Source organism: Paramisgurnus dabryanus, chromosome 17 (genome assembly GCF_030506205.2).
Source record: "Paramisgurnus dabryanus chromosome 17, PD_genome_1.1, whole genome shotgun sequence".
NCBI lineage: Eukaryota > Metazoa > Chordata > Actinopteri > Cypriniformes > Cobitidae > Paramisgurnus > Paramisgurnus dabryanus.
In genome coordinates this window covers 7,797,126-7,819,468 of record NC_133353.1, presented here as the reverse complement: position 1 = coordinate 7,819,468, position 22,343 = coordinate 7,797,126, and the positions used below count along the sequence as shown (strand labels likewise).

Sequence of the window (22,343 nt, the reverse complement as noted above, 5' to 3'; positions counted from 1 at the left end):
AAATGTTTTCTCTTAAAGGTATGGCGGAGGATTTTCTGTTTCCGGGTGGATCATCAAGACTATTGGTCCTCCTAGCTGTCAATCAGGAGTGTTGTGCAATTGCATTTTTTTAAAAGTGGAGAAAGGCGGTTCTTTTCTAAAATTTGAGAAAATCCTCCGCTATACCTTTAATTGATGAGTTAAAGGGGCACCAATCACAAGGAAGAAAATGGACGAGAAATTATTTAAAACAGGAATTTATCTGGATTTACAAATCTTTGGGAACTTGCTCCCGTATAGCTCAGTGGTAGAGCAAAAGGTCCTGGGTTTGAACCCAGTGAACACACGTTAAAAAAAATGTATATCTTGTAAAACGCTGTAAGTCGCTTTGAATAAAAACGTGTGGCAAATGCATAAATGTAAATGGATTGAATAATGTAAGTACACGACTGCATTAAATACTGTATATCACACTGTGCAAGTGCTTTTAAAGATATTGAATTACAAAAATCTTACATATTGTGGCTTTAAGGACTATAAATAAAAAAGTTGTAGTTTTTAATAAAATATATATAGTATTCTTACAGGTCTATCATTCATTGCACCACACAACACAAAGCTACACTTCAACATATCCATTTGAATCCAGAATCATTTGGTTAGTTCATTTGGTTAGTGAACACGAACAGCCCGATGCATTAGTACAGAGAAACCCAAAGACCCAGACTGCTGTAATATAAACAAGATACAGTACCAAAGTCATTGGCAACACTCTTGGATATCCGTCTGCTTTTGGTCTTCACTGGAAAATGTGTTTAAAAGAACCAGTCAAAGAAAATTGATTAGGATTTATTGCTTGTCTCTGGGATATGCATGTATGTATTTTAATGTACTGTACCCCTGTCAATAAACTTCTGTGTGCTGTCCTCATCTGAATTGCACGGTGAGCCGGAGCCTAAAGTGAATGCATAACAATGTGATAGAGCCAAAGGCGTCTTACGTAATTTTTGGCAACTACCTGCATATCAAAGTCAAATCCCTTGTACGTGCAGCTTACTTGGTCAGCACACCTGATTCACGTTCTGACTACGCTTGCAGATTCCTTAATTTTTTTTGCTGTGCTCAAGACTTTTCAACTCTAATACAATTTCACATTTAATGCACCGGGGTTACAAACTGGCTATTTGTCAAAATGTCTTAAAGAAGCAGTGTTTATTTTTCCACTACTGACACTATAGGAGTTTACACACTTCAATCAACTTAAAGGTGCAGTGTGTAATTTTTAGAAGGATCTCTTGACAAAAATGCAAAATAATATACAAAACTATATTATCAGGGGTGTATAAAGACCTTTTTATAATATACCATTATGTTTTTATTACCTTAGAATGAGACGTTTTTATCTACATACACTGAGGGTCCCCTTACGTGGAGGTCGCCATTTTGTGCCAACATGTTTCTACAGAAGCCCTTAACGCCCTTTTTTTACCAAGTTGTCTCTGACAATGAGGTGGCAGCTACTGTAGCTTCTCTATGTGTTTCAAAAGTGAGGGGTGAGCAGCGGATTGAGCCGTTGGTTGCAATTCGTAACCTCACCACTAGATGCTGCTAAAATTTACACACTGCACCTTTAAATGGATATCAATCTATAAATAAAAATAGAATTATTTAATTATTCTTTATATGGTTTAACAGCAAATCCCTTTGTATAAATAAAACCGTACAAACAGAATGCACATACCTAAATCCTGTAATCACATCTTTTTTTAACCGAAAGCAGTAGCTCATTTGCATTTAAAGGTACAGACAAGAAAACAGCACTTTTTTGATCCTGCCCAAATAGGGGCATTTTGGACATGCTATGATAAATGATCTATGTGGTATTTTGAGCTGAAACGTCACAGAGACACCTGAGACTTATATCACATCTTGTAAAAATATGCATAATATGTGCCCTTTAATGAAGAATCCAGAAACGTTTCTTTTTACTGTTGGTTCGCAAACCGTATATGAAACTCACAGCACTTGAGGTTTAGATAGCATGAGGGCATCGTTACCTGAAGTTGGGGATTTGCATCGCTCCTCTGGAGCACCAGGCCCATCATTACCATCACAAAAACCTGTCGAAAACAAACATGTGTAAAACTAACAAATCGTCTTCAGAAAACACCCTAAAACAAAAACTTAACAAGAAACAGAAACAGACGAATGCAGACAGATATAAAGAAAAGCAAAAGACGTTAGATGAGAGTCATGTGACTTACTGATATAAGAAGAACGAAGCTTTTTCACAGATTCTGAATAAAAGTTAGAGAGGCCGGACATGCAAGACTTCCTATGTTGAGTGTCTTTACGAAACCACAGAGAGAGACGAATATTGAAAGGGTGAGACAAAACAATGACACAAATAAAGAGGTAGAAGGCCTTTGAACGCCCAGAGACAAGACTGGATTCAAAACAGAAAATGGTATCATTTGGATCAGTAACACATCTGATGTGAAACAAGTTAATAAAGTTTAAGGGTTCGTTCAAATCTCACTACATAACATTTTCTTAATTGTGAATTCAGTCTGTTGGTCCTAAGTATCTCAAAGACTGAAACTATAAATGAGTAAACAACAAAGAAAAATAACATGCAAAAGAAAGAGGAGAGAAAAATCAGCGTCCCTTTAGGAGCACATAGATCGGGGACAGATGGCCACCTGCAGTTTGAAAGATGCATCATCTCGTAGGCCGATTTTGCTTATAGTAAGCGTGTATGCAAGTGACAGAGAGGGACTGACAGTGACATTCATGCGACGGTTATGCTTGTTAGTCAGAAGGTGAGGTTGATGCTCACCTGCAGAGGGCTGTCTGGCTTTGCGCGGTGAGCGCGGCTGTCTGTAGTGAGGATCCGATGAACCGTAGAGTTCGGCCGTGCTCACGTTCAGAAGCAGAGTTTTTTGGATGTAATCAACCACGGCCAGGCCATAACCGTTGCCAAAAACGACACTGTACAACAACATAAATAAAAATATTCCTAAAACTCTGTTCTTAATAGCTGTGAAACCCTCATCCTGTTAAATGAATGACTTACAGGCCATATGCAGAGTTGACAGACAGACTGGTTATGGGTTGTGGTGGCTCTCCGCTGACCCACACCAGCTGAATGACTAGTTCTACCTGGTAACCTGGAGACTGCTTAAGAGGCGAACTCCTAACCCTGCTCACACAAGACACAAATAAAATAAAAATATCAGCATGTGGCTACAGTGTCATCTTGTAGGATACATGTTACAAACACACAGCTGTGAAAGCTACAAACTTAAATGTAAGATAAAGCCTTTGGTCATACTGGTGGTATTCTGTCCAAGTCAGATAGCAAAGACATTTGAACTGTTACTAGTTTAGTTAGTTTTATAAAAGTTAAAGGGCATGTAAAACTAAAATTGACCCTACCACAAGGATACACTGGCATGCAACAAAGTAGCTGTGTATGGTATGGTGGCTAAAATACACTCACCTAAAGGATTATTAGGAACACCATAGTAATACCGTCTTTGACCCCCTTTCGCCTTCAGAACTGCCTTAGTTCTACATGGCATTGATTCAACAAGGTGCTGAAAGCATTCTTTAGAAATGTTGGCCCATATTGATAGGAAAGCATCTTGCAGTTCCAGGGCACGAAGCTCCCGTTCCACCACATCCCAACGATGCTCTATTGGGTTGAGATCTGGTGACTGTGGGGGCCATTTTAGTACAGTGAAATCATTGTTATGTTCAAGAAACCAATTTGAAATGATTCGAGCTTGGTGACATGGTGCATTATCCTGCTGGAAGTAGCCATCAGAGGATGGGTACATGGTGGTCATTAAGGGATGGACATGGGCAGAAACAATGCTCAGGTAGGCCTTGGCATTTAAATGATGCCCAGTTGGCACTAAGGGGCCTAAAGTGTTCCAAGAAAACATCCCACACACCATTATACCATTGCATCAATAAGAAATTGAACAGGTGTTCCTAATAATCCTTTAGGTGAGTGTATATCGGTGCTGGAGCGATCAGTTCAGGTTGTAAGGTAACATAAAAAAAATATAAATAGAAAATGTATGTAGGTTGCGTTATTAGAATTTCTATCCATTTAATAGTTTACTGATTATTTCACATACAGAAAACTCCATTGCGCGAAGTAAAATGACATGGCATTTTTATGAAATTTATGCCATTTGTGTGTGTAAAATGTGTGTCTATGGCCTACCCTACATCACGGCAAGTCGTGTTATAGTAAAAAAAAATATACGATTAATTTATTCGTGTTATTGACATGATTTTCCACTGTTTTTTGTGTGACCGGAGCATGAAGGCCTAAAATATATCTGTCAATGGGGTGAGAAAATAAATCTTAAAATAAGTTTTCTTTTTTCTTAAACACTTTATTCAAGAAAAATTTTCTCACCCCATTTGATATTTTTTGTCTAAAGACTAGACTTATTTTCTTAGGTCATTTTGCAAATCAAGAAAAAACATCTTGATTTAAAGGAATAGTCTACCCTTTTGCCATATTAAACTATGTTATTACCTCAACCTAGACGAATTAATACATACCTATCTTTTTTCAATGCGTGCACTGTACAGCGCATTGTGAATGTTAGCATTAAGTTTTATTTTGTGGCACCATACTTACTGGTATAACTCCTCATGTAACAGTCTTTAAATAGGGAAAACACGGAAGTGTTTGGTTGCTTCCCTGTTTGGTACCATAGGAATGAATGGGGCTAGGCTAAATGCTAACACATTCATGACAGGCTGTACAGTGCACGCATTGAAAAAAGATAGATATGTATTAATTAGTCTAAGTTGAGGTAATAACATAGTTTAATATGGCAAAAGGGTAGACTATTCCTTTAAGAATAATTAGATATTTCTACTGAAAACAATTCGAGCTGAGTGAAACAAATAAGACATTCATGCTCCAGAGGCCCCAAAACAGCGGAAAATCGTGTCAATAACACAAATACATTAATCAAATATTTCATGACTATAACACAAATTTTCTATAGGCTATAGACGGTTTCATCGGACGCACTTGCAGTGACGTGATTAAGCATCTGGTCCAAACTTTACTTACCGTTTCTGTTTTTTTAATGGTCTGACTTGTTGCTAAAACTGAACTCTTAAACAAATACCTCATCAAAAATAACAAATGTTTTGGGTTCCTATGTGATCTATGTGTTGTTAATTTTGCTTGTTATATAAATAAACTACTTTAAAAGGACCTTGTTGTTTTTTATTCTTAGCGGAGTTTACCGGAAGATATGTGTTGACCACGAAAGCCACTTTTTTTGTTTATGTTGTTACTGCTGAAACCGTCTATAATGAAGCATGTCAATAAAACAAAAGATCTCAAGTAAGAGCCGGGTGTTTTTAGCCGTACTTGAGACAGGGCACGTTATCACGCAGACCGTCAGAGGAGTTGTTGCTGCTGGTGGAGGGGTGGGACTGAGGCAGGCTGCTTTGAGGACTGGAGGAGGTTCCTGGAGTGGATACGGCCGACTGCTCTCCTGCGGCCTCTGGAGAGTCCACTTCATTTAGCTCACACTGCATTCGCACCTCCAGCAGCTACACACACACATAGACAAAGTTAAAGTGTCTTTTACTTTGTAAACAAATTCACTTACAGACATACTTGCAGCGTTCCTATTTTAAAGATATTCACTGTCACGGACAGTTCGCATTCTGTACATTTTTACTACTAAAATATTAAGAGAGACTATACTATTCAGACCTCTTCCAATGGATGTAACTCCCAAAATAATGCGTGGTTATGTATAAATCCTGCATTTAAATTGAAAAGCATGCAACATTAAGGTCATGAGTTCGATTTCTAGAGAATGTCCTCCCATACTGATTCAATGTAAAGCCTAAATTCAGTGCAAGTCATTTTAAATAATAAATGTATATGTGGGACAGACCTGAACCACTTCAGTGGTGACCTCCTGTTTGCTGAACCTGTAGACGATGATATGAGCCGAGACTCCAGCCACACACAGCACACGGCTCTCCGGACACCAGGATAGGATCTGGATGGCAAACGGATCCTCATCCACAATATCAGTGCTGGACCTCTCTTCCTTACTACGGGGTTTCTCAAACACCTTCGCTGTTTTTAGTTTATACAGCACCTGCAACATTACTAAACCACACGGCACATTGACTTCAATCCATTAGCAAATTATCTTATTCATCATTAATTATGCTTTTTATAGAAGTTTAGATGATCTGCTCTTTGGCACTGAACTTAATATCTATAGAATTGTGTGAAATTAATTTAAACATTGTAAAAGCTAAGTGTATTACACATAGGGGTGCGCGGGGCAAGAACTAACGTGTGGTTAGTTGTAACACGGACTGTTTACATTGTTGCACAGGGTTGAGCGTTTTGTTTTTTCCGGTATTTTTTTTACGCTGCCAAAAGATGTTTTCCCTGTCTGTTACAATTAACCCCACACCTGTGTGAATTATAAATGTTTTTCAAGCTAAAACATTACTGGAGAATGCGCTTGCAATATAAAACCTGAATGTGTGCATTAACTCACATGATGATGCGTCCCAAAACTTGACTGATCCATCAGCATGTCTATAAGTCCAGAAATGTTGGATTAACATGGAAACTGTTTATATCTCTAATGCAATTAATAAACCTAAAGAAAGCACGGGAGGAATCCGAACACTTACCCAGTGATGATAACCTCCGGGTAACTTAGTGCTCCCTGGCCCCAGTTACCTCCACTGATAGGCCATTCCTGCACAAACAAGATTCAGGAGATTTATTTTGGCACCAACCTTATTTCTGATATATCAGTGCACAGCAGCAAATGTGTGCAAATATCAAAGCCCTGAGCGTTACCTTCTTACTAAAGCCCTGCCTCTTCTGTCTGGAGCCTACGGAGTAAATTGCAGGAATGACTTCAGCGGGACAGTCCACAAAATATTCACAGCAGGTCACCGGAGACTCGTGGATGGACAGGGGATATGGATTCTCATAGATGGGATACCTGCGCAGAGAGCTGGAGATGAAACAACTGCGCATATAAGAGAGGGAATCATCTGCTGTGCATCCCTTAGGCGTTTACTCACCCGATTTGTGCAAGATCAATAACTACTAAATCTTTTTCCAACAAGACGACAACAGCATAGGGCTCCTGGAAATCTGAGGGTATACAGATTATTTTGAAAAGATTATTCTACTTAATGTTTTAGATTATTTTGCAAAGTGTAAATTTAATCCTTTTTAATATTTTAGATCATCAACAACCATTTTGTTGCCAAAACTCTGAATGCACTTTTTTTGGTTATTTAAGTTTATAATGATCATTCAGAGCCTCATGTCCTGTGACTTACGGTCACATGGTTTACAGCGAATCTCATTACTAAAAAGTAGTTATGGTGGTCCCAACATGATATGTTTAAAAACAAAAATGTATGTGGGTAAACATTGTTTGTTATTATTTATTGTAATATTTGCCATTTCATTTTCATTGCATTGCATTATGGGAAACATGGTATTCCTGTAGATGACTTGCCATTTGGATACGGGGTTTCGCACAGCGTAAGGAAATCTACTATAGGGTAGTCCATCTCCAATACTGCAGTACTTTTCCCATGCATCACGGTCAGACAGGCTCGTCTACCCACTGTATCATATGACAAACCTCCACTCAGTATCATGAAAGGGTCCCTGACAAAACAAATAAACAAATCTCAATTTTCCATGATGCAAGAGGAAGAAAATGCATTAAACATCAGCACTGCATTTCAGGGATTAAACATGAAACTGATCTTCGAGACCTCAAGTGTTGTCACATTAGCTTTATATTGTACATCAATCATCCGTAACACATCACGTTACCTTGTAAAAATCCATAAAACAGAGACGGCTATGCCAAAAAATCTCTCACAAAGCAACACTGCACCAGAAACGAATGCATCATGATGAGTCTCACCCGGCTCTGGTAGTTTTGTACTCCACTTTCAGGATGGGTTTACATGGTTCAGGCTTCTTTCCATCCTTGGCTTGTTTACCTGGGAGTAAATATTACATTTACATACATGCATATATTACACATTTGGCAGACGCTTTTATCCAAAACAACATACAGTGCATTCAAGCTATACTTTTTTTAAGCAATTTGTTAGTTCAACACATGACTTTGGAACTGCTAACCCTTCCTCTGAGGCAGTGCATGAGAATGATGACCAGGGTATTTGTTATCATATTAATATTATTATTTTTATTATTTGCTCCTCAGATGTTAAAGTAAAAAAAAACGTTTATTTTTTGGAATAATGTGGTATTTATTACGTGAGCTGCATTATTTTTTTTTAATCACGTGCCCTCATAATCTTTAATGAAAAACGTTTATCCCCTCACCTCCTCGAAACAATCTCTCTTTACTTCCGGTCAGGAGCTATGGCACGAAGGTTAGGGTTCGGGAAAAGATCGCCGCGATTAGCAATTAGCAACATGACTTCTAAAGATCCACTCAGTTCTCAATGGATGAATTCAAGTCCCGTCCTACCTTTTTTTTTTCAGAAGCCATGGCACTCGGATATACGTCACGATGGGGAAAGTAAGACAACTGCTACTTCCGTTTCATTGTGAGTTTAAAATCACATTAATTTAAAGTTCAGAAATAATTGATTTAGTGATGGCTCATAAGAGGCGTAAAGTAGGGGGTGTAACAATACACAATGTATTGAGATTTTGCGATATAAACCTTCGTCGATACGGATTGCGATATGATTCTGTGATTTATGGTATAGAGTTACGGGGCTTGTACACAAAAGCGTTTAAAACGTGAATGAAAACGCCAGGCGCACGCCAACTATAGGCGCAGCTGAGCACTTTGGTTGCTATGATATTTCTGCTTTGTTTATCAGTTGCTGAACTAGGCGCTGGTTGTTTGTTCCGTCCCTCCTCCACTGTGATTGGACAGTTGGATGAGAAGTGACATTGACGAGCTGAGCCTTTCACCCAAAGTTTAAAAAATTTTAACTCTTGGCACTGGCTGGCGTTTTTAAAAAGCACGGCACTTCTGTTGGAATTGACTGAAAACACGCTGGCCGCCAGGGTAAACGCCAATGGTTTATTCTCATCATACATAAGTGCATTAGTTAGAGAGGCGGGACACAGTTACCAATTTTTTTTTTCTTAAATGGTGTGAAGTGGTGCAAAACTTACACACTTCACCTTCTGATATTTACTTTGTGCTCAACCTTGGAACAGATTTGGTTTGACAGAAGCTTACCATGTGGTGTAATGATCTGGGCAGGCTTGGCAGGAGCTCGCACGTTCCACGTGGTAAGCGTGCCATCTGAGTGACTGCACACAAACTGTTTCCCCTCATGGTGCCAGGCCACAGAGTGGATCGCCTACAGGCCAAACAAAGGACAAGCAATCAAACACAGAGAGAGCAGGTCAGGCAAACTGAGAGGAATGTGCTCTGACAGCAAAAATGAGTTTTGAAATTCTTTATAAATCAAGCCATTTTCCTCTCAAGCTCTCGGACTAAAAAGTCGATATCTGCTGAGCATATAACAAATAAATATCTTAGGCCCACCCCACAGGCTGCCGATAATTCCCTTAATTCTTACTTTCATGAGATGGGAATTTTGCCCTTGTCCATCCCTAATTTAGACCCTTCTTCCAGAAACAACACTATATAGGACAGAGTAGTCCTAGTTTAAAAATGCTCTTAAAAGGGGGGTCTAAAGCTATTCCATGCATTTTGACAAATTGACAAAGTTTAAGAGTTGGACTCCTCATGCTAAGAATAGGGAAAGTGTCAAAAAAGCAATTGGACATATTTCCGTGCCAAATGCACTTCACCAGAATTCGTTTGGGTTTCGTAAAGGTTTTTGTTTGGAACATGAGAGATTCATACGTAGCAATATTGCTTGCAATTTCTTTTATGGGCAATTTTAGTGCTGGAAGTCCTTATATGGGCACTTCACCCGGAATAGAGCATGGAAACACCAACCAAGGGCAGAATCAAATTCACAAAAAAGTGTTTTTGTTTGTGATGGAAATTTAAGTTTATTCAGGTTCTTAATGAACCAAGCATTATGAAAACAATGGATATAGTGGGGCGGTCCCAACCAGGTTTTGAGTCGCAGGCGGTAAGTAAAACTGCATCAAATATCTTTGTTTTGTTGGCAATTGGTGCGTAAGTGCATATAATGTGAACAACATGAACATGTGAATCATAAGTTGTCCAGAGATAGTGCAATAGGTTTTATGTCTGTTGCTTGCTCGTGACTGGCTTCCCCCGTGGTACAACTCGAGGAGCTCAGGTTTTTTTCGGCAAGTAGGGGTACAGCTGATCTGTCTTTTATCAATCTGATAAAACTAAAGACTCTTCGGAGATATAAAGGATGCAATACTACTCTATAGGAACTTGAGATTAACATGATATTAGCAGAAACACTGTGACTTTAAATATTCCCTCAAATAATGACTTGAATAAAAATGAATAAAGACTAAGGGAGCCAGTCAGGATACACATGGGCATTGTGTCTGTCTGCAGTTCAATCTAACTAAATTCAATTATAAAATATGCAAACAGTGTCTCACCTCATCATAGTTGTATCGATAATCAGCTTTCTTTGATTTTAAGTCCCACAGCACAACTATGCCACACTCGAAACCAATTAAAAGCTGCAAGAAAAGAAACACAATGTGATGTGTACTGAAAACTGAGCATTTACATTTATGTTTAATCACGGAGGAAAAAGGCTTCATACTTTCCCTTCATCCATGGGGTTATCACTGATGTGAACCACAGGACCAGGGTGCGTCTTTGAAGAACTGGTGAAGAATAATGAGACATTTTTATTTCTGTCATCTGTAAAATGATCAAACACGTTTTCCCAGCACATTAAGAGAGAGAAAGTTTCAGATACTTACAGTTCGATGGCTTTGTTCCACATGATCACATAGCCTGAGAGTGTAAAGGACTCCACATTGACAATGTGAATGTTTCCTCTTTCTGTGCCCACGTAAAGCCATTTACTCTGAAAGGGCAAATGACAAAACGTGATCCTGCCAAAACACAAGGACAGTACCGAGCTTAATCAAAGTGAGATGTTTATCATCATTATCTCATGTGATGGTGAACATTAAGACGGATTTGTGCTGCATGAAGCTCTGAGGATGAAACGGCAATAACAGCAGAGCGAAATCTGGCAAAATGAGCAAGTCACAGTTAATAAATCAACTTATATTACTGTGCATTACTGCGATTGCGTTTTCTGAAAAGGGAAACCAATCAAGTATCTGAGGACATCCGAGAACATTTTGTTTGTTTGTTTGTTAGGGCTGGGTGGTATGAAGGAAGAATCACATGAAACATTTTGTGAATACAGCGGTATGTAAAAAAGTGGGCTCGTTTAATTGTTTGGTTGTTAAAGACAACGTGAAATTACACTTACACGTGAAGCGGTCGTACTTAAATGTATCCATTAGGAATTAATTGAAATGATAAAAGTGGTTGTTGCATATAAAAACAAAAGTTTTACAAACCCATTTAAGTACTGGAGGGCTAGTGAAAATATATAGACGGTTTCATCGGACGCACGTGCGCTGACGCGATACACGTTTGGATCCAAACTTTACTTCCGGTTTTGTTTTTTTAATGGTCTGACTAGTTGCTAAACTAAACTGTTTTTATTGAAATCACATTTATTTTCTTTTAATTGATATTTTAAATTCTCATGGATCTTAGATTTTTTTTGTCCCTTATTTCTACATGTTTTTTTCTCTCTCATATCTATGTAAAGCACTTTGAATGACCTCTGTGTATGAAAGATGCTATACAAATAAACTTGCCTTGCCTTGCCTTGATCTCTTGAACAAATGCCTCATCGAAAATAACCAATGTTTTGGTTTCCTAGGTAATCTATGTGTTGTTTTTTGCTTGTTATATAAATAAACTACATTTAAAGAACTTTGTTGTTATTTATTCTTAGCGGAGTTTACCGGAAGTTACGTGCGGACCACGACAGCCGCTTGTTTATGTTTTTTTTTCTGCTGAAACCGCCTATAAATCAATTTTTTTTTAAATGGTTAAAATGACTAAGTAGCCAAACAACCCAAAGCGGAAACTCTCTTGAGGCAAACCACTGTGATTAAAGATTATGAACACGAACATGTTTCTTTTCAGATGAGTCATGTTAAAGTCGCCATGAAACGGAAGTATCAATTGCCTAATTTCCCCCGTGGTGAAGTGTATCCGAGTAAAACCGGCCTCTGAAATGAAACTAGGCAGGGCTGGATTTGAATTTGTCCATCGAGATCTGATGGGATCATTTGAAGTTGGGTCGTGTTGCTAATTGCTAAGCGCAGCGATATTTTCTACCGGACCCCGCCCACCTGCCATACATTTTGACCGGAAGTAAAGAGAGATCGTTTTTAGGAGGGGAGGAGATTTGCATTTTTGATTAAAGATTATGAGGGCACATGAATTTTAAAAAATTAATGAAGCTCACAGATAAATCATTTGTAAAAAATACCACAATATTACAAAACAAATTACCGTTTTTTATTTTACTTTTCATTGTGACTTTAAATAAAGCCAGGCACATTTTTTATTTATTAAAAATAAAATTTTAATCAATTCTGACTTCATGTTGACATTACCAGAATAATTGTTTAATAGGGAGTACTTACCGTTCCCGGTTGAATTTAAGAGAATGGAGAATGGCTGGAAGTTTTTGCCTCAGGTTCCACAAATGAATACTGTCATCTGCCAAAGCGCTAACCAGCGCCCCCTATTGAATAAACACCACCAAATGCAAAATAACTTGAGGAATTTGAAATGTATAATCTTATTCACTACATATTAATCAATTTATACTTAGGCAATACAGAGAGATATCACAGAAAAGCTCAAAGAAACTCACTTCATTCACGAGAAACTCCAGCTGGATGACAGCCGATCCGCTTTCATGTTGACAGTAACACTCCACTCCTGCTCGGCCAAACCTGTGCATTGCTTAGTTAAGGTATTAACAACACTAAACTTCTCAAAAAGACCTGTCAAGTAAACTTACTTGAGTCGATTACAAAATAAAATAAAGAATGTCTTGGTGATCAGTTTTAGCTTCCAAAAATGAACATTATATACTTTCATTTAAAATCCTGATGCTGAAAATAAAATAAAACTACCCATAGACGAGGACAAATAATGAGGGTAAACTAAAGGCCACAGCACAAAAGGGATTCTGTGTTCCCTGAGGCCTGTGTGTCACATCAACAAGGGTCTTGTCCATTGACTTAACTAAAAGGATTACACAAAGTCCCTAAGTCTCAAGTCTTGTCGGATCTGCGCTGAAAATGCTCCCATGATGCACTTCTCCAGTGGAACAACACCCACTGTCTGAGTCGAACAGTCAATCACATTTACCAGCAACATGCTGCACTACGTGATTTGTTTGTGCATTTGGGCATAAATGCGAGCGATTGGGTCATATCAGGTTGCAGATTCCACTGCTTTCAAATAGATGAGGAAATAATTGTACTGTATGGCCTGATGTGCACAAACAACAGCAATGCTTCTTCTTCTTCTTCTGTGTTAATTTACAACAAAACTGCTGACAATACTAAATGTCTATATAAGATAAATTACAAGAATGATGAGTGAGGATCTGTGTGACCCATGGGCAAAGGCTCTCTTACTCAAGCAATAATCTCAGATTAGAAAGCGTCTTGTCTGCCAAATAAAAATACAATATGGACAATGTATGCAGGATATGTCACATTTCAATGCCAGGGAATTAACATAAATAGTTATACTATAAACAGGGAATTTTGGTGACATTTTAAGTCCCAATGAAATCAAAACTGACAATTCTTATTTTTTTATGTAATATTGCAGTGTTTATAATAAACAATTTATCTGTGTAAGTCATACTTTTTTTAAAAAAAATTCATGTTCCCTCATAAACTTCAATCAAAATCTGAAAATGTACTTTCGCCCTCTTTATGGCGATCATCCATCGATGACATCAGCTAGACAGCTTGGGTGGGAACATCTGTTAACTCCGCCCCCTTCATCTGTCAGTCTGATGCAAATTCCATTGCTAAATGTTACGCCTACTTTTCTATATTCAAAGCACAGTGGAAAACATGCCCACTATTTTCCTCACATGATATTCTGTTTCACTCAGTCTGAAATATGACACAACATGGAACTAAAATCAACCGTGACTTCCGGTTCACGGGACTTTAAGTTTTATAGGTTTTTTTTATAAGCTTTAACTACAAATTTTCATATGAACAAGCAGTAAATAATGATAAACGGATATCACAGAATCAATAAAAATATTAAGTCAGATTCTGATTGATTCAGTCTCACTGAAACTGATGACTCTTGAATTAAAGAGTCATTTGTTTGCTTGTCAGGGTTCCCACACCTTAGTTAACTTTAAAAGACTGTCCAGGTCTGACCTTTCAAGACTGTCCAGGTCCAATACCCTCAAATTTAAGGACTAAATGTGAGGACACATTTCAAGTGAGAGCAAGGTTACATCATGTTACCTTTTAAGATACATTGTTACAGTTCCCTTTCGAGGGAACTCACGCTGCATCACTGCGCTGACACTTGAGGGACGCCTCCAGGGGTAAGTGCATCTGAATGTGTTTATCAAATTCAACCAATGGTGAGGCTTAACGACAATGACAGGGTGAGGCGGGAGCCAGGAAGTATATCGCTATATGAAATATTGCCAAAGACGGCATTACAGGGATGCAGGAAGTATGGCAAGGGAGACACAGCGTCTCGTTCCCTTCTCAGGGAACAACAGTTACATACGTAACCCGAGACATTTTCATGTGTCAAACACAACTATGCAAAAAAGCATTTTGGTATGAATCAACATTCGCATACAGAAGATATAAGCATTTAAAGTAAACAGTTTGGCATGTGCGCTTAAAAAGTCTCCAATTTTTATGATATTATCAAACACTACACAAGGAATAATATGGATTTTTTTCCAGAAAACTTCTTGCATAAAATAGATTCAAACACTTTCAATGATCTGCATCTATTTATGTATATTTTCAAAAACTTCCCAGGGCCTTGAATTTTTTTCTCCCAGATTCACAAACTTTCAAGAATTTCAAAGACCCGTGGGAACCCTACACTAGACAATTTACACCATTTTTTTTTGTTTCATGCAGCCTGCATGAACAATGCGATAAAAAACAAAAAGTAGTTAACTAAAACATTTGTTATATTTTGTAGTGCAACCTATTTTTAAACACAGACTGCAAACTCACAGATGATGTAAAATATAACATCTTTTACCCTGATGCAGCAGATACACTAGTAGCCGTGTACTGGCACTTAAAAACTGTGCAGGAAACACAGAGTTTTCTCAACAGTACTGAATCAGCGGTTTCCTGCAACAGCTTACTCATTTCCTTTAATGTGAGTTAAAACTGTGAAAATACCTCAACAAGCACTGTGTACTGGTGTCTGTGATCGGTCTCTAATATACTAACTCTGTTGTTTAGTCTGACACTGAAAGCAGATGAGATCATTTATCTCTGTTAAACAGATCAATTATGGTAAACAACAGCGTTAGGACCGTGTTCAGGAAAAGAGCTATTTCACTAAAGATGAACCAATCTTTCTGATGAAACAATCAAATGGTTTGTGAACAAAAAAGCCTCAGAGGCAGAAAACAGAGTCGTACCAATGCATACTATTTTCTTGCATCTCTCCAGTAGGAATGTACTGACAAAGAAATATTGCACAATATTTTTACAATAGCCAATAGCAAATCTTTACATTTTAAATATTTTAACTGAGTCACCAATATCATGCATCCCTAAAATGTACACGGTTGTATCTTTTAGAAAGATGGAGAATGAAACATGTCTTGCTTCCTCCACATCCTCTCTCTTCAGAATGATGCAATGAATGTTTATACAGTAGTGCTTCATCATATTTGAAAAAATACAGACTAAATAAATAAAAGAGGCGTTATAAATAAGTTGCAGTGGACCACTGACTCATTATTTATTCATGTCTCTATGCATCAGGCTCTTGACTAGGCAGTTTGCCCTTAGTTAAAGGCTCTGTGTCACGGTCTAAGAGCCAACAGTTTTGTGATTTCAATAGGAGTCAGAGCCTAAACGTACACTAAATGTACATCATGTACACTTAATAAGTAGTCAAGTAGAAATGTGTGACTGATAGCAAAACTTCAGTTAGTACAAAAAACTGTCTGGTAGGGCAGTGCAACATATCGTTACTTTCAACATCGACATTGCAAGATGTGCATCTGCAATATAGTGACATTGCAAAACCTGTAAATATTTTTTCCACATTTCACCTCACAAAAGACATGATGGTACCAATTAATGCGGTTCCAAAGGTTTTAATAGCATGGTCTGGTCGCTTGTATGTAAAACCTTTCCTAAAGTTTCCATCACAGAGCTGTGTAAGAAATACAAGGCAGAAGTTAATCCACCTCAAACAAAGTATTTCCCATATCACAAAACAAATAGCTTCATAGGTTTTGGTTTCTTCAAGGAAATATGGTTTCTTATTTCCATCTATTGTGATGAATTTACCCAAAATGCATTCCTAACATTTTTCATATGATTTGTCCTAAAATTATTTATCATTCAATACATTTTTCGAAAATGTAACAATACTATATGTATGCAAACAAGCAAAGCTCTAAAGTTTTATATCTAAAGCATCATGGTGCCAATTACAATGGATGACTCACTTTAAACAACAGGGGTTTCCGCTGAAAGCAAACAGCCGTGCAATCTGATAAGGGGGCTGTCATACTATATGGCCTAATAACACAGACCTCAAGTGCAAAAGATTACAATGCAACTAAAGCAGACAGGCTTGTCAAGTTCCCTGCAAATGCGGACATTCATTCCTGGGAACCAAACTGGTTCTCTATCAAAGGAAAACAGGGAAGAGAAAATAGCAGAGGAGTGATATGAATTATAAAGGAGGCAGTGAAAATTATACAGATGTAAGCATATGAATAATAATAATAATATATATGCTAAAAATCACACAATTATTTTAATAATTCACATTTAGCCACTTAAATACAACAGAATCCCCTTTAAACGCCTATGCAAACGGCCATATGCATAACATGACATCTTTGTGAAACAAAAAATATATATACTTCAACAAAACCATTATTTGACTCTACAGCTTCCCTTCTCCCTTTCTAACCAAGCAGAATTTCAGCCACTGACAGGTTCAAAGTGATATAGGAGAGCTAGGATCTGTCCAAACAAGATTAAGAACAGTAATCAAACAGGCCCTGGGTGCCTTAAACAAACTCTGGAGGAGTCTCAAATGGTCGTTATTTAAAGCACTTGGAGCTGAATGTTGCCAACAGCGGCCTACGAGAGGAGCAGAGAGCAAAGGGTCACAGATCATGAGGCAATCAACACTAAAAATAACACTAATGAATTCAATTTATACCATACTAAGACTGGGCATCGTTAAAGCGAATGTGCATGTTTTACAAGCACGCGCTTTCTCCTGCTGAGGAAGTCGGAGTTAAATTTCCTGATGCAGAGACGTTTCACAATGCTTTGTGTTTTGTTAAACCATCCAATTTACATAACGTACAATAATGTTTTTACCCATTCAAATGTCACTGTCACGATGCTAAAGTGTTCTGTATGGTTCTTGCTAGGAGGTGCTGGGTGGTTGCAACTTGCAAAATGATTTATTACTAGTCCAAGTCAATACACGTCTCTATATTATAGTCTTCAGATATAACCTGAGGCGGTCCTCTATGAAAGTCCTAAGTCTGATTTGAGGTACCATTCATGTTCAAAGCAACCACAATGCATTGAAATTCAATTTTAGAGCTAAATTATTATTAACCCATGCAACAGCGGTGAAGCTTACTAATTATATCTACGACAGCGGGAACACATTGTGCCGTGTATAAACTACTCCTGCATCCTACTCCCAAGTCCAGCATTTTAATCATCATCATAAAAGTTAGCTTAAGTGTTATAAAAGCAATATTAAAATTCAACACCTATTTCATTGCTAAAAACAAAGTAATTTTTGGTATATTACAATGTGTTTGCGTGGTTTATGGTTAAAAACACATTATTTTCCACATACCGTACATTTTTGTAGCTTCAGATATCTTGCCTTCTACAAACGCATTGATTTTGTACAAAACTCATTGATCTGAAAAGCATTGTGTCCCTGATTGGCCAGCTAATCTATACATTGTGATTGGCCTGAATACATCTGATGTCAGCCGGAAATGTGACGCTCCTTACCATGTTTAAAAGATTCGCTCACAATGCAATGCTGACAGGAGTTAAAGGCGGGTGCATGATATCTGAAAGCCAATGTTGACTTTTGAAATCACCTGAACAAACATGTCCCTAACCCAATAGAATCTGGAGCTTCTTTTGATAGACCCGCCCCACAAATACGCAATCCAGGCAACGATGTCGGTTAGTGGACACGCCCCTTAGTGCTGATTGGCTACAAGTGTGTTTTGGTACTCGGCCCGACTCCCTTTTCTAAAGTGTTTTTCAAAAATCATGCACCCCGCCTTTAACTTACAGGCTGTGAGTCAAAGCCGGAGAAATTATGATAATGACCGTCGTGTCCACGTCAACAGACCCAGGAAGTAAACTGTTGCCTTTAATCTGTGTGTTTGTTGTAGTCCAAAAAAAAGAAATGATAACTCGGTTACCTTGGGGTTTGTACCTTTTGCATATCGTTAACATGCACTAATACACACTTACAAAGGAAATGTAAAATCGTGAATCGAACAATAGTTGCTCTTTAAAGAGTAGCATAACTAATGTAGCCCTCAGGTCTTTCAAAATAAATCTGGAGGAACCCACATCAAATGCTTTTTAACACTGTAAGTCTATCACATGACTAGTTAAAGTCAGGTATACTGTACAGTGTACTGTCTTCAACTAGATGATTACAAAATTGAGTGGAAAAAGTTACATTCTCCAAACAATGAGAGCAACTACCTCATTGGTAAACCACAGTGGTTTGTGGCACTTCTGTCAACAAATGCAAAAGAGGATTTCTTCATTAAAGTCCATGTAAAAAGATACAACGGCATTTGCACAAATTTCTCTCCACACTACAAGCTGAAAACAAACTAAACAAGTACCATATAGAAATCTGAGGATGAGAATATTTTAAATTAAACTGTTGACCACAACACTTTAGTTTTTTCAACAAAAAAGAGGCAAATATTATGCTAAATCCACCTATACACAGTGTTTGAACATAAATGTGTGCTGGCAGTACAATAAAAAAACACTATCCTCACTTAACCAGAGCAGTCTGATTAAAAATGCTATTTTGATTCTCTTGTTAATGTGATGTCACACTGATAAAGCCCCGCCCACACCCACTGACTGACTGGTAACTTCCCCAAAAACTTTTCTAAATGTGTTTGTTGCCACGTTGTTGCACTAATGCATCTAAAGATAATATTGTCCTAGACTGAATTCACATGAATCAGATCTATTTTTAACCTAAAGCAGTAGCTCATTTACTTTGAAAGGTACAGACATGAAAACAACACTTTTTTTGCTCCCGCCCGCAAAGGGGCATTTTGGACATGCTACAACAAATGATGTGTGGGGTATTTTCAGCTGCAAATTCACAGACACATAGCCTGGTTAGCCAGACCTACATCAAGATGTAAGGTCTGGCAACTCTTCACACAAACGGCTCAATGCAAGGGGCGAGATATAAGGTTGTCCCTCAAAATGCCTCTGCACGCAATAGGATAGCGCTATGACGGATCAGAGCAACGAAGAAGGTGACGTAGTTACCGTAACCAGTCGGCAAAACTCCAAACACATCTTTCTTGCTTAAAAAGGACTGCAGTAGGGTTTATTTGCTCTTCTCTCAAAGAAAAACATAAGTCTAAGTCCTCCAGAGTCGCGCCCAAAGCCGCTTCAAAAGATAGCTGTTCGCCAGCAGCAGCAGCCATTCTCTGTTTTCAAGTAGGAACCGTTGCAGCTCTGTCGTCATCATGTTAAGCCCGCCCCACAGACGCTACACACGATGTGATTGGCCTGACCAAATTTTGGTTTTTGGACCGGTTAAGTGTATTGTGAGTGCCTAGACTAAACCCTGGCAGCAAATATATTTTGCGGCCGCTAGGGTGCGTCTAGATTTCTAGGCTAACAGACACAGGCACACCTGGGACTTATAAATGTTTTAACAAAGCCTAAGCAATCACTGTGAAAAAGTGTTTAGGTCTTTACTTCAAAATGCACACAACTTTATCAGATCACAGAATCAGAACACAAAGTATAAAACGTCAAATGTTTGCTTATTAGCCCTGTAATTTAGCAAAACACTACAACAAAGCAGCATTTACATGTTATGACTCTTTAACATGCTACTAATAAACAAAGCAAAAATTTATTTAAAGAGCAACTATCGTCCGATTCACAATTAAAATTTCCTTTGATGTGTAAGTGTGTATTAGTAAAAGTTAACGATATGCAAAAAGGTACAAACCCCAAAGTAAACAATGACGCGAGTTATCGTCTAGTCTACAACATAAATCTCTTTCCTTGGACTGTAACAAACACACGGATTGTAGACAACAGTTTACTTCCTGGGATTGGTGTCGTGGACAAGACCAACATTATCATAATTCCTCCCGCTTCTGACTCACAGCCTTTAAGTTAACTCACGTTAGCAATTGCGACCAAATCTTTCAAACATGGTAAGGAGCGTCACATTTCCATCTGACGTGTGAGGTATTCAGGCCAATCACACGTACAGATAGCTGGCAATCAGGGACATTGCGCTTTTCATATCGATGAGCTTTGTACAAAATCAAAGCGTTTGAGGAAAGCAGTATAACCGGAGCTACAAAAATGCACGGTATGTGGAAAATAATGTGTTTTTTAAACATAAACTACACAAACACATTGCATTATTCCAAATAGACAAAACAACATTGTTTTTAAGCAACCAAATACCTCACACTATAAACTTCTGGATGTCCGGTCTTTACTACGTTCAGATGAAAATCAAGGTTTCTATAGATAAAGACACAAGGGACCAATCATGTGAAATTAGATTTTTACTATTTGTAAACACCTCATTGAGTTTGTGTCAGCTGAGCTGTGGCGTGTTTTTCAACGCTGCGAGCAATGAGACAAATCGATACACGCTGTCTTTTGACAAATAGCCCAATCGGCTGAATGACACCGAGTCCATCAGATTTCCTCGGCACATTCATACACAGCAGCAACAGCTGAGCCACTCATCTCAAGTTTATAACACTGACCCTGTGGGTGGCTTGTGGGTTTCAAAAGAACAAAAACCATTGATACAATAAAGTCATTCATGATACATGCCTTACAAAAGCATAACGCCAACAGATTCACAATCTTAAGACTAAAATCAGACCAAAAAGTCCAAGTCTTGCAACCTATGTAGTACCGTAGAACAACCAGAAAAAAAGTGTGCAAGTTTGTGCAAAAAAGCATCATCTCTGCTTTGTAGATACGTTTTTTTTTTTTTACAGAAATAATGATGTGGAGATATCTGAACTACTTGAAAACAATGTGAAAACAATCCACATTGGCTGATATTGTGTCACTCTTAACAGACGTACTCAGCACGACCAGCGATGTTTCCAGCACGTGTGAGGTGGCTTTCTGGCAGAAAGTCGGCAGTACCGATGATGAGAAGAGCTGGGCGACATATGGCAGTAGAGCTGCTGCTCATGCCACAGTGAAGATATCATTAATGAGTGCAGATCCTCCAGGAATAAAGACCCTGCTTCTAGGAAACATGCCTATGAAAACAGGTTGCTTGTATGCATGCTGACCTTTCCAGTTACGACATATTAGGTGTGTAATATATTCCGAACCGAGACAAAAATGCACGATAAACCACCCTCTGTACTTTCCCCAATACTATTATGGCATACCGAACACCCCTGCTGCCCTGGCCACATAAAGCAAAAGCATTGAGCTGTGTGCATTGAAAGTGGCCAAAATACACATGCACTAATGTTTTGTTTAAGTTAATAAAGTTAATAAGTTAAATTGCTGTTATTTTAATTTTTATTAAGTGAACCATGCCATGAACCCTGCCCTCACCGCAAAGAAAACCGAAACCAAAACGTGGCTCCAAAAGCGTCATATAAACTGAACCGTGGCATTGGTGTATCGTCACACCGTATGATATATAACTCGTAGTATATTAAAGCAGCTCTAAAAATGCGGATAAAAATAAAAAAATATATTAAAGAATCGACAACAGAAGTTTCTCAGGATCTAAATATCCTGACAGCATTGT

General features: G+C 38.2%; 1 protein-coding gene across 3 annotated transcripts in view; it reads right to left on the bottom strand.

The window, feature by feature from the left end:
- stxbp5b (syntaxin binding protein 5b (tomosyn)) overlaps positions 1 to 22,343 on the bottom strand; it is a 36,172-nt gene that overhangs the window by 10,223 nt on the left and 3,606 nt on the right. For 2 of the 3 annotated variants that reach the window (XM_065254339.2, XM_065254347.2), the window contains exons 3-19: positions 12,919 to 13,000; positions 12,686 to 12,786; positions 10,925 to 11,059; positions 10,762 to 10,825; positions 10,592 to 10,675; positions 9,267 to 9,390; positions 7,962 to 8,040; positions 7,542 to 7,696; positions 7,096 to 7,168; positions 6,866 to 7,013; positions 6,694 to 6,761; positions 6,555 to 6,595; positions 5,931 to 6,151; positions 5,393 to 5,577; positions 3,056 to 3,181; positions 2,819 to 2,970; positions 2,037 to 2,099 (exon numbers count right to left, since the gene is read on the bottom strand). In XM_065254339.2, coding sequence (XP_065110411.1) covers positions 2,037 to 2,099; positions 2,819 to 2,970; positions 3,056 to 3,181; positions 5,393 to 5,577; positions 5,931 to 6,151; positions 6,555 to 6,595; positions 6,694 to 6,761; positions 6,866 to 7,013; positions 7,096 to 7,168; positions 7,542 to 7,696; positions 7,962 to 8,040; positions 9,267 to 9,390; positions 10,592 to 10,675; positions 10,762 to 10,825; positions 10,925 to 11,059; positions 12,686 to 12,786; positions 12,919 to 13,000 — 1,901 coding nt within the window. Of the gene's footprint in view, positions 1 to 733; positions 782 to 877; positions 935 to 2,036; positions 2,100 to 2,818; positions 2,971 to 3,055; positions 3,182 to 5,392; positions 5,578 to 5,930; positions 6,152 to 6,554; positions 6,596 to 6,693; positions 6,762 to 6,865; positions 7,014 to 7,095; positions 7,169 to 7,541; positions 7,697 to 7,961; positions 8,041 to 9,266; positions 9,391 to 10,591; positions 10,676 to 10,761; positions 10,826 to 10,924; positions 11,060 to 12,685; positions 12,787 to 12,918; positions 13,001 to 22,343 lie in introns of all 3 variants that reach the window. The other variant, XM_065254328.2, reaches the window with a different exon arrangement.